Genomic DNA, 12,662 nt, shown 5'->3' with positions numbered 1-12,662 from the left:
CATTGAAACGATTCCTGTAAAATTGGTGTTTCCTTCCCAATTTTCTGTTGCGGACCTTTAGTTATTGTTATATATTAACCATATTGCTCACCATAGATGTCTCTGTGGTTGTTTATCGAATATAAATTCGTATTGTTACATGAAAGTTATTCATCGTCATTTATCGTATTAATACGATGTTTGTAATATCTGACCATAGATGTCAGATATTGTTTAGATTTACATGTACCTATGTAATAATTATGTGGAAGGGGTTTGGGGTTTACCTGTTAAGCCTTCCTGGTATATTTGTATGTAAATAAATAAATAAATAAATTAGTACACAATCCTCAGGTTTTTAATGAATTTAAGTTGTATACACCTATTAAGTTCGGGTACCTGAGGAATCGTGATTTGTTTTCTCCTCCTGTGGCTCGCACAAATATGTATGTTGGCAACGTCTCCAATAACTAGAGCAATCTATCTGCTCAACCGGGTTGCTCGTGAAATTGACCTGTTTAATGTAAGCTGCTTTGAACTGGTTAAGTGGTTATAGAGCAACGCCCGTGGTTGAATTTATCTATTATAAATGTCAAGCACGAATGTTTTATATCCCTTTATTTGTGTTATGATTGTATGACTGGCTACAGTAACGCGTTAGAGTACTTTTTATATCATTGAGGCTAATATGCTAAAAATAAAATAAATCTGTATCGACTTAATTATAGAAATATGTACTTAATTATAGAAATATATAAGGGGATTCAAATAATCGATTGCTGGTTTGCAAATATTTATTCATTTCATTGTTATGTTGTAATATATTATATACTAGCTGAACCCGGCATGCATTGCAATGCCACAATAACGCATTCAATTCGCGTTCCCGTTCCCATCTGTCGGAAAAACGCAGGCAGCTAACACATTTGAAATTATTGCGTTGCCATGATTTTTATTCACAGTAATCTTCACGGACATGCATTCAACAAATCCTGAAAAGTTTCATCGTAATCGGTTCAGTGGTTTAAGATCCTATTCGAGACACATAGACAGACATTCATTTATATATATATATATATATATATATATATATATATATATATATATATATATATATATATAAATAAATATATAAATATATATATATATATATATATATACATATATATATATAGATATATATATATATATATATATATATATATATATATATATATATATATATATATATATATATATATATATATATTTATATATTTATTTATTTATTTATTTATTTTAAACAGATATATATATATATATATATATGTATATATATATATATATATATATATATATATATATATATATATATATATATATATATATATATATATATTCTTTGCCTTCCGATATTTGCGTTTTCTGTAATTTAACATTCTGGCTCGTCACGGAGACCGGCCTTTTATATGCAAAATATAGTCCCAGATTAATAATTAACTTTAAATGCAAAACGTTTTACTCTTGCTTCAACGGCTAATATCTAATATATAATTTCGAATGAGACTTTATAAGTATGTATAAGTACATATGTATGTAATGTTGGTTGTAACATCGAAAACGAATCAAATTTTCTATGACAATGATTCGATATATTTTTTTTCGATTCAAATAAATTTATTAAAAAAACAAATGAATATTTACTATTAGATTTACCATGTTTAAGCTTTTAATATTACAAACACTGAGCGAAGCCGGGTGAACCAACTAGTTTACTATAAATATATGTATATGTATAGTATTTCTGCATCAATAGTTTTAAATTTTAAAATTCGTTTTAATTTCAGTCTCAATATTTTATAACTATATAATTATGTGTATTATGTGTTTAGCTGGTCACAAATGCCGCGAAGAATGGCCCAGCACGGGATCTGAACAGGCGTACAATTTGTTCCTGGACGTGATGCTGCTTTTGATACCTCTCCTCATCATGAGCTTGGCTTATTCGCTCATAGTCAGCAAGCTGTGGAAGGGACTCAAGAGGGAAATCAAGCACAACTCTTCATGCCAGAGGCAAAGTGAGTAAAATCCCACCCTCTAGGCATCGTTACGATACGACGTTCTTCCCTTTCGACGTTTTTCCGAAAATAAAAATAACAACAAAAAATAAACATAAACCCACGTTATTTGTAAGGAAATTGAAACATTTGTTTATCTTTTATTGTGGCAGACGCGTACAAATACGCAAAAATAAATTCATATATAAAACCTCGAGTAAAATTCACGCGTCGGAAAATGTGCACTCTCGCATTTTCCTACCTGTTGGGATAAGCCCGAGGTAATTTTAATATGTGAGCAGCGCTCATTTTAAAGGTGAAAGCTACATATATGCAAATGGAGGAAAAAAATCTTTTGATACTAACGTACATATAATCATGTATGAAAAAGTAGTTGACCCGCGATATAATATGATAAGAGAAATTCAATTTTTCATACATTATACGCTTATGAAAGCAATATTAAAAATACATTTTCCTTTAATACATAATAGTACATATCAGTGGCGTGCACTGAATTTCTCTCTCTTTTTGTCGTACAGCCTTACTTAATGTGCATGAGCAGGATACAAGAGGAACAGGCTGTTCCTCTTGTATCCCGTTCCTGCAAATTAAGTAAGGCTGTACGACAAAAAAAGAGAGAGAATTTCAGCGCACGCCACTGGTACATATGTACATTTAAATTATAAAGGATCAAAGGCTCAGCTTCACATTATCTATTATACATATGTTATATGTACATATTTATATGTTATTTACATACACACATATAAATATGCTGATATATAAAACTAACTATGTATGTTCGTATACAACTTTTCTCAAACATTATGATTTTATTTCTTAATTAACAAGGTACATATATTTAGAACGTAATATATGACAGCAGACAGAATCATTGATCATATAATATTTTATATTTGCTCAAAAAATTATAAAATGGAATTATATATCGGATATCTGTGGGTGGTGTATTTTTTTATGTAAAACTCTGAAAACCCGCAATTCACCACGAGAGAAACACTTTTTGTCAATTAAACGTGACTTTATATAAGTTCCCGATATTTTTAGATACTTATTAACGTAAAGCATGGGATAAATATGCACTGTAAAATTACGAGATTGTTAATTTTTTTTTAAATGCAGAATTTCTTTGAGATGGCTACAAAAGTAAGTGTGGCTGAATTACTTTTAAATAGCCTCTTCTATTACCTCCTGAAATATTTGCATTGATCTGCAGTGAATCCTGTTTAATTGATATATATTCTAAAAGGGCGGATTACAGTTACTAAAAAAAAAAAAACATTTTTTGCGAAAATGAAAACTTCTTCAATGGTTTTCGATTCTATTCTATTATTTAAGCTCACAGTTATGTACATTTCAATAAATGATATTGTTTTTGTTTTGTCGACAAACATGTGTGTGTATTTTTACATACATACATTCATACATTTATATATACATACATATATAAAATGTACATTCATACAAACATACATAAATGTGAGCGAAAAGCGAAATTCATAGATGGTTCATTCTCTTTGTATCAAATAGATATTATATATGCATATATATGTAGGTACATACATACATATATAACACATGCACATATGCATATTTTATAATATGTATATACATATTTTATTGTACATATATCTTTGAATTAAATTTCCGTGTTAGAAGCTTTGGATATATTGTAAATGTTTTACCCTCTTTTTTCTTTTATATGGTCTATTCTATCTTGAAATTCAAATTCACATCGAATAGTATATAAAATATTTATATTATAACCATTCGTGTGGGGATTTGTGGGTCATTGCTTTTAAGCGTGGAAAGACTTGCCCGAGAAAAAATCGTATTAACCCTATTAAATTCTGACATTTTCAACATGCAAAATTTTTACATTGTAAATTTGTATATATGTATGTAGGTGTAATTTGCATATACTTTTTTTCAAATGTTGATTATCCCGGATTGATTGTAAAATCCTTGAAACGCATTTGCGGCTTTATTAGACCTTCAGAGTCGAAAGTTTACAGACACTTTTCCGAGAGGGCTAAATTTTTTTTCGTTTCTCAGCAAATCAACACACCATTAAGATTCAACGTTGCGAAGTTAACAGTTAAATTAGCTTCGGTGAAAGAGCAGAATTCAATTAGGGCGTATCTTCAAATTAAAATGTGGCTAAAGCGAGCGGATTTCAGACGCTTTTAAAGCTCGTGCTACGAGTGTTAAAGCGAATCCATGCAAAGCTCTCCAAAAAAATAAAAAAGAGCACACCCACTCAACGGTAAGCTTTTGAGGGGAAAATCTGTTATGTATATTGCCAGAGAAAATCCGGTAAACTCGTATAAAGAAAAATAGAAATAAATGGCGTTGACACGTTTGCGAAAGTTGGCTGAATGTAAAGGATATTGCGCCATTTGGTTGAAAAGGATATGATCCGTTGCTGTGTCAAAAAATTATGTGCAGATTATATAAATTTTTTGGTTTAAAATTTTCACGCTTATGTAAGTCTATTGAAGTTAAAAACATAATAAAAAATAGTTTTCGTTCCCTTTTGCTTATAAAAAAATACCAGTGCGTACATATGTATGTATATAATGAAATAAAGTATTATTTTACGTGAAATATTATATGATAAATACATGAATTTTTGAACCGACATTTTTTCGATATTTCAATTCAATTAAGAAATATGATTCCTTACCAAATTGAAAATTTCATTATATTATATATTTAAATTGAAAATCTTTTCAAAACCACATACTCTTTATAATATTACGTATTTCATGATACATTTTATTGACAATGAAAATATTTTGCATTGAATAACTGCCTTGATAAAAAGAAAGATTTACTAAAAGATCAAATTTCAAAATAAAGCATAATAGACCAATTTTTTATATTTTTTGAGATTATGTCATCTCTTTTTTTAATTTAAGAAATAATAATTTCTCTACTTGACACCTTCCATGACCTTCTTTCAGTTGTGGCAAGAAATAATTTAAGATCATATTCCTGTGTCGGCTGAATGCAAAGGCTTTGATGATTAATTGAACCCCAGAATAGTCCATTTTACTTATCCAGCTGGAAATGAGCTTCATCACTCATCAAAAAATTATTCAATTAAATTTATCACAAAGCTTTGATATTACTCAAGATAAATTTTGACGATTTTGTGAAATTTAACCTCGACAAAAATCGATTTACAAAATTATTAAAAAACTAGAATGCTTCAGAACCTTTTAAAAAATACATTTTTACTATAAAACTATCCTAGATTAATTAAAATCAATTATACTAACTTTATTTATACATATGTATGTATGTACATACGTATGTATATACAAGGGATAAGATCTGAATGGGAAACAATAAATTGTGTATTGAGCTTTGAATGCTAAACAGAGTCATTATTAATGCCAAGAAAAACCCGATATCCGAATCACATTTCGCTCACGAACGCGATTTAGTAAGTCACGAATACGCTTAAGAAGAATAAAAAAATTATGTATTGCGTTTAAATTTTGCCCTCTCGGAAAAGTGTCGAGAGGAAAATTCGCAGTGGTGGGCGCGTTTCCAAGTACCACACACAACAAATCCATATTTCAAACCACTGAAAAATATTGTTTTTTTTACCTAATTTGACTTTTTCAGACCGATAAATAACAACGATGTAAAGTTCGCTCGGTAAATGTGGGTTATTTTTAGAGGGAGTTTGTTGTATTTTGTGTCGTATTGGTGTCGGATTTACGCCATCGAACAATGAGATGAGAGCCGGGATAATCTTCTTGGAACCCTAAGAGACTCCGTACCCTTTTCTGTATCTATTGAACGCTTTCACGATTCACAAATCCAAGCTATGGCTCAGAAGAGGAATGTCTGGTCGTTAAAATAAATAAGCAGACAAAGGGAAAAATATATAGTCCACTATACTTTATATTGAAAATAGACATTTAATCCTGTTAAAAGTCTTTTTGTATTACATGTACCTATATTAAAAAAATATATACACACAACTGTGTTGTATTGAAGATAATTTTATTTGACTACATTAAAAATAATAAAGCATGACTTTTTTCATTCGAAATCGAAAACATTTTTTTCATACATTTGAAACAATTTAGAGTATGAGTTATCATTTCTCCATTTATATTCTTTATTCGATCATTCTGTCTCAATTTCAAATATAGCCTAGCAAGAATAAATCTTTTGCCTTTATTTTGAAGATTTATTTAGACCTTTCCTTTTTATGTAAGTATCTCTGTCGTGTAAAATTGGCAATTTTAGTTTCACGTATATTTATTCCTTTGCTCATTATCAAAGAAATTTCTTTGTATACAAAATAAGAAGTTCTTTAAAAGGAAAGTTGGAGTTTTAGTCTGTATTCGAGATATTTCATTTCACATTCTGATAACGTTTTTTTCTGAGAAAATGAGTCTAAAATAACAACGTTTGATATTTTTACATGCATAATGTTTAAATAAACTTACAGATTTAGATATGTATACAGATAAAGTCGTGTATATCACTATCATCATCATCATCATTCACAGCCATTCACAATCCACTGCCTTCCATTCGTCTCCGTTTTGAATAACTCTCATTCATCTCATTCCACCCATTTTTCTGATTTATATATATATATATATATATATATATATATATATATATATATATATATATATATATATATATACATATATATATATATATATATATATATATATATATATATATATATATATATATATATATATATATATATATATATATATATATATATATATATATATATATATATATATATATATATATATATATATATGTCCACGTTTTGAGGCTTGTGTCCCAGTGTCCCCTTCAGAAGGATATTTGTCCCAGTTCTCCATAGATATTATTTAAAAATATATCTTTCCGATAATATAAAATTAAGTGGGTTTGCACAATGGTAATACAAGGGTAGTGGCTATATTTGTCAAATGGTAACACTAAAGTCAATACCCATTCTTCAGACATGGATTACATCATAATTTTCCTTTTTGTCAAAGTCGGCCGGGAGCTCGGTGTTTTTACCTATTTGCGTTATGATTCGGGAAGACAAGTAGGTTTTTCCAATTTTCTCTTCAAGTTACCAGGTTACCTACTTATTCATTTCATAATATAGGTGATTCCTTAAACTTGAAAAAAATTTACAACCATGGGAAGAAGAAAGTATCATTTTTCTGACGACTACACAAAGGAGTGGTCATGTATTAAAATACTCAGTGGACAGATGAACGAAATAAGCTTTCAATTGTCACAGCAGAAAGCATAATTCAGTGCGTTTTCAATTATAAAATGTCATGCATCGAATTTTATAATTATTTAAAAGGGAAAAAGGAACTCTTTCAAAAACCGGAAAAGTCAGAAAAGTATGATTGGGCAAATAAGAGCAATGAAGATCAAGTTCAAGAAGTTGGGGAAGACTGAAGATAAGAGAGAATGAGTAAATTTAATTGAATATGATTCAATTTCTTATAATTAAACTATCAAAAAATATAATAAATTATTTTTATTGGGGGGGGGGGGTAACCCCATCTATGGTCCGACAATTATGGCAACCCAATAATAGTACCAATTGGATTATAAGAATGTCCAATTTCTGAAAAATAGAGCATTCCATTAAGGGATCAAATGGTCCACAAATTTTATTTTATTTTTTATAAAGATATGAATATACCAGGAAGGCCTGACAGGTAGACCCAATGCGCCTAGACCAGGGTGTTCAAACTACAACCCCCGGGTAAAAAAATCTGGCCCGCAGAAGCGGTCTAGATTTTTTTTCCATCTGGCCCTCAACCTGTATATTTATTTCAACCTTTACACAATTACAACAAAAATTTAAAATTGTGACGAACGGATTTTACGCGCGCTTATCTGATCTCGTGGTGGGAGTGCAGAGGGCGTTTACTCCGTTATTCTTCCAAGGGTTGGGTTATGTAGAAACGTGGACTAACCTTGGGATTGTGATATATATGTATATAGTCGGGGAGGTTCCTGACTGCAAGTCGTCTTCATTGATAACATCTTCCTCGTGCTCGGGAAGCTGGCTCTGCGGTCATCTTCTCGTTGAAGCACCGCTGGTCGGGTCACAGCAGCAGGAGGGGGTAGGCAGGAGACAAACTCCGTACTGCCTCGTGTGGACACAAGATGGCGATCTCTGGGCGTCTCTGAAGACGCTCGGCGGAGATGCTGGAGAGGCAGGTCCTTCCCGGATGACGGCTGGCTGTAGAGAGAAGAGGCTCTGCGGTCCTCTGGTCGGTTCTCTCACGGCTGAGGTTTCTCCGGAAACGGCGTGAGGAATGCCGGGGACGTTGTGCTGGAACTCAGGGGAGGGAGTGATGCTACACTCGACCTCACAGCGGTTCTTCAGCAATGATGGTGGATCTCTGGGCCCCGTCTCCCCCTGGAGACGTGCACAGGAGAGATCTTTCTTCGTCGGTTGATGGCGGGTGAGAGAGCGCGCTCCGCATGCGCGCGCGCCTATAAGGCTTTTCCCTGGGTGGACACTCGAAATAAAGGGCGAGTGTTGCCCTATGGGACGATGACAAAACGTCGCGTTACAAAATTAAAATAAAGTTTTCTCAATATATATGTATGTAGATAGTGAAATAAAAATCAAAAAAAATTATACGTATAATCAAAGCTTTAATATATTGTAAGTATGTAAACAAAAATAAAAACACAATTGGAATATTGGAAAAAAATATTAATGCGATTTATGAAATTGTTCCTTTCTGTTAATAATATAGTTTAATTGTGGTTCCATTTTACTAGTAGCTATTATCAGGAGTGGTTTAAGATACTCGGAGTGAAACAGAGTGATTTACATTTTCGAAGCATTTTTTTGTATACATACATATAAATCGTCAAATTTCAAGATGCTTAAAAACTTTGCGAGACATTTATTGACAAATTTGTAGCATTTTTATACGAATCAGTGAATTGGGTAAAGGTTGCCAATTTGCTGGAACCGTTTCGATGTAAATCGGATAAATTGGCAAACTGTGATAGGAAAAGATCGATCTGGAGTCATAAACTTAGGTCTGGCCAGCAGCAACCAGCGTGACAGAACCCGTGACCACTATGTTCAATAGCATATATGCTAACCACTACATAGTCCATGCTGCTGTTTATTTCATTATTTCACTGCCGATGTGAAATCACTGTAACATATATGTATGTATGTACATACATTAAACCAAAATCAGAAAATCATTGCGTACATTATTCATATCAAAAATAAAATATTTTTGATTTGCAAATGCCCCGTTTTAGTACATCCGATATGCGCCGTTAGAACCTTTAAGTTTTTTATTTTATTTCTGCACCAAAAGTCCTTTTACGATCGCGACCCGGTTTCAAAGCTAAGTAAACTTCTCAGAACTCGTACGTTCTCATTTTTATAGTAATAAAATTCAATGTGCGTTTCGTACTTGCGTATGCGTAAAACAAATTCAGAATTTGAAATACGCTCGCAATAAATTAACATATTAAGACTACGTGATTGTTTTACGATATTACGTATATATGTATGTATGTATGTAAATATTATATGAGAAATGGGATTTCATCCATGATGACTTTACTCGTTTTAAAATAGCAACTTCATGCATCAGAGCCGTGTGCTCGTTCATCATTGTGTCACATAAGTGGGGCACGTTCAGGAAATATAAGGAAAATCACATCCGGGAAAATTGCATACGACTTTGTCTTTTGTGCGAATCCTTCCAACCTGTCGAAACGTTAGTATTTAGTTTCAGATGTATTTGAAAACGATCGGTTGAGTGACTTCCTATTGTTCATCGTAAGACATATGTATGTATAGAATGAGGATTTCCTTCATTGACATTGTTTATAATTATGCAAAATAAAGCAGATGTTCATTTAAAAGTAATATTGACCTGAATGTTATAAACAGTATATGCTAATAATCATTATTAACTATTTATTTTTTTTAAATAAATATGTTAATTAAAGTCGTTTGATATAAATCAACTATGAAGTCGAAAAAAAGGACTAATTAAATAATAAATTTTACAATAATATAAATGCATGAATGCTTACGAAGTGGAAGCATTCATGCATTTATATAATGCTTTCAAAGTGGAATTAAAATAATCTCCAGTTAAAACTATAGCTCTATCTCGACTTTAAAATGACCGTTCCTAAGCTTTATTGGCCATTTAGCCATGGATTTGAAAATAAGTTTTACGTCTCAAATTGAATATAACATCGAAATTTTAATTGAAAGTCTGAATACCGACATTTTGAGAGCTATTCTGATTAATAAAGTAAAAAAAATACTGTACTTAACATTCTTACCTTTATGTATAGCGTTTAAGTTTTTATGTCAAAGTTTAAAATACTTCATACATAATATTGCAAATTGAATATATTTTATTCGTATATAAATCGTGTCATACTTCAACATCCCTAACCTGAAATAAAAAAAAATATGAGTGTATTTCAAAGTAATACATTGTATATGTACATATACAAAAAAAAATATGCCTACTGGTACTCATAATATGATAAAAATATTATGTAAATAAAAATTCAATATCCACGAAAAACCAAAACTTATTTAACGTTACTTATAAGTCTGTAACGCTAGCGTAATTTTATAAGTCTTGTGAAATGTTTTTGACATGATATGTCAAAAACACGTAATAATCTCTAAGCAAAATTTTTATATTTTAATATGTATTCTGTTTAAATTTACAAATATTGTACAGATGTATGTACATATGAGAAAGCTAATAAATAATGAAAAACAACCACAACATCTTATGTATCAAAATAAACATATTTAGCGTACATATACATATATGTATAGATACATTTGTATAAACATATAAATTTACTATAGACCTGAAACATTCATCTTACAGGTCAATCTCTCAGACTCCTAAAAGAAAAATCAAACAAATTGATTAGATTCCTTCTTTTCAATTAGAGTGGATAAAGTTTGGAATAGTTTTCCCAACAACGTAGTAAAATATGAAAACCTTAATATTTTAAAAACAAGCTAGATGTTTTTCTTAAACTTAAAAGATTTTTATAATTCTTCTTTTCTTATATCTTGTTTTCTTTCTACATTTGTTATCATTTTAGTGGTCTATTTTTTTTATCTTTGTATTTTTTTTTATTTCATCGTGTATTTTCCTTGATTGTTTTATTTCTTTTGCTCATTCATTAAATATATATATATAAGTCAAACCCCTTTGGTTTATCGTCTATCACGTATGCATTCCTATACTTTACTATAATTTAATTTGATTATTCATTATTAATTTGAAACAGAAACATTTACTTATTGAGAAACGCATCGAGAAACGGGAACGGGAACGAGAATTGCATGCGTTATTGTACGATGGAATGATGGAACCTTCAGGATTTATTGTATGCATGTCCGGGAAGCTTACTGTGAAAACAGATCGGCCAAAATCGGGAACGGAAACGGGGAAAACGGGAATGAGTGGCATTGTAACGTAATAATTTCAAATGTTTTCGCGTCGCGACCTGCGTTGTTATGGTAAAATAAACAAATAATTGAATAATTTCAAATGTGTTCGCTGCCTGCGTTTTTCCGACAAATGGGAACGGGAACGGGAACGAGAACAGGAATGGGAACGGGAACGGGAACGGGAATTGCATGCGTTATTGTGACATTGCAACGCATGCCGAGTTCAGCTATATGTAGGATTGTTATAAATGGTACGTAATGTACGGTTAGTATGAATGGCACGTAATGTAAGGGTTGGCATGCGTGCCTGTTAAATTGGTTACCAACAAACATAGTTCCTTGACTACACTGGCGCTTCTTACTTTCGCGTCGGTAAAATCGTAATTACTAATATTATTCTTAAGAGGTAATCTTCCCGGACATGCATACAACAAATCCTGAAAGTTCCATCGTAATCGGTTCAGTGGCTTAGGAGCCTATTCGAGACAGACAGACAGGTAAACAAACATTGATTTTTATATATATATATATATATATATATATATATATATATATATATATATATATATATATATATATATATATATATATATATATATATATATATATATATATATATATGTATATAGGGGTATACCTCACGGCACCGAAAGTAAAAAGGTCGAAAAAGCAAATATCAGAAGGTAAAGATCGAAAATCGAAATCTTAAGTCGAAAGATAAAAAAAGGGTGCGTGTTAAACGGTATTATTTTATTTTTATTGTTACAGATCAATATACACTCGCCATTACAAATTTGCTCCAATGCGATGGGTGTACATTAACGAAATACAGAATACATAAACAATCAGAAATCAGAAATACAGTAATACGTACATATACAATCAGAATATATAGCATATAGCAATTAATCAGAAATAATAATCATAGAGACATTTATAGATTACTTTTAGATTTTTTTGTATACAATTTTTATACATATAATATATACGAAATTATAGAGATGTCTATAGAGATATCTATAGATTTCAGATTACTGTGTATAATTATTACAAATTATCCACAGGCAGATTTTGTGACAACAGGATTAGATCTAATACCAATTTTCAGGAACCGTTTCAGCAATGATCAGATA

General features: G+C 30.9%; 1 protein-coding gene across 1 annotated transcript in view; it reads left to right on the top strand.

The window, feature by feature from the left end:
• Positions 1 to 12,662, top strand: part of LOC143915813 (cholecystokinin receptor type A-like) — a 54,384-nt gene that overhangs the window by 23,971 nt on the left and 17,751 nt on the right. Inside the window, exon 4 of the mRNA XM_077436630.1 lies at positions 1,851 to 2,036. Coding sequence (XP_077292756.1) covers positions 1,851 to 2,036 — 186 coding nt within the window. The remainder of the gene's footprint in view (positions 1 to 1,850; positions 2,037 to 12,662) is intronic.

This window comes from Arctopsyche grandis, chromosome 8 (assembly GCF_051622035.1).
Source record: "Arctopsyche grandis isolate Sample6627 chromosome 8, ASM5162203v2, whole genome shotgun sequence".
NCBI lineage: Eukaryota > Metazoa > Arthropoda > Insecta > Trichoptera > Hydropsychidae > Arctopsyche > Arctopsyche grandis.
This window is presented reverse-complemented; position numbering and strand designations above follow the sequence as displayed.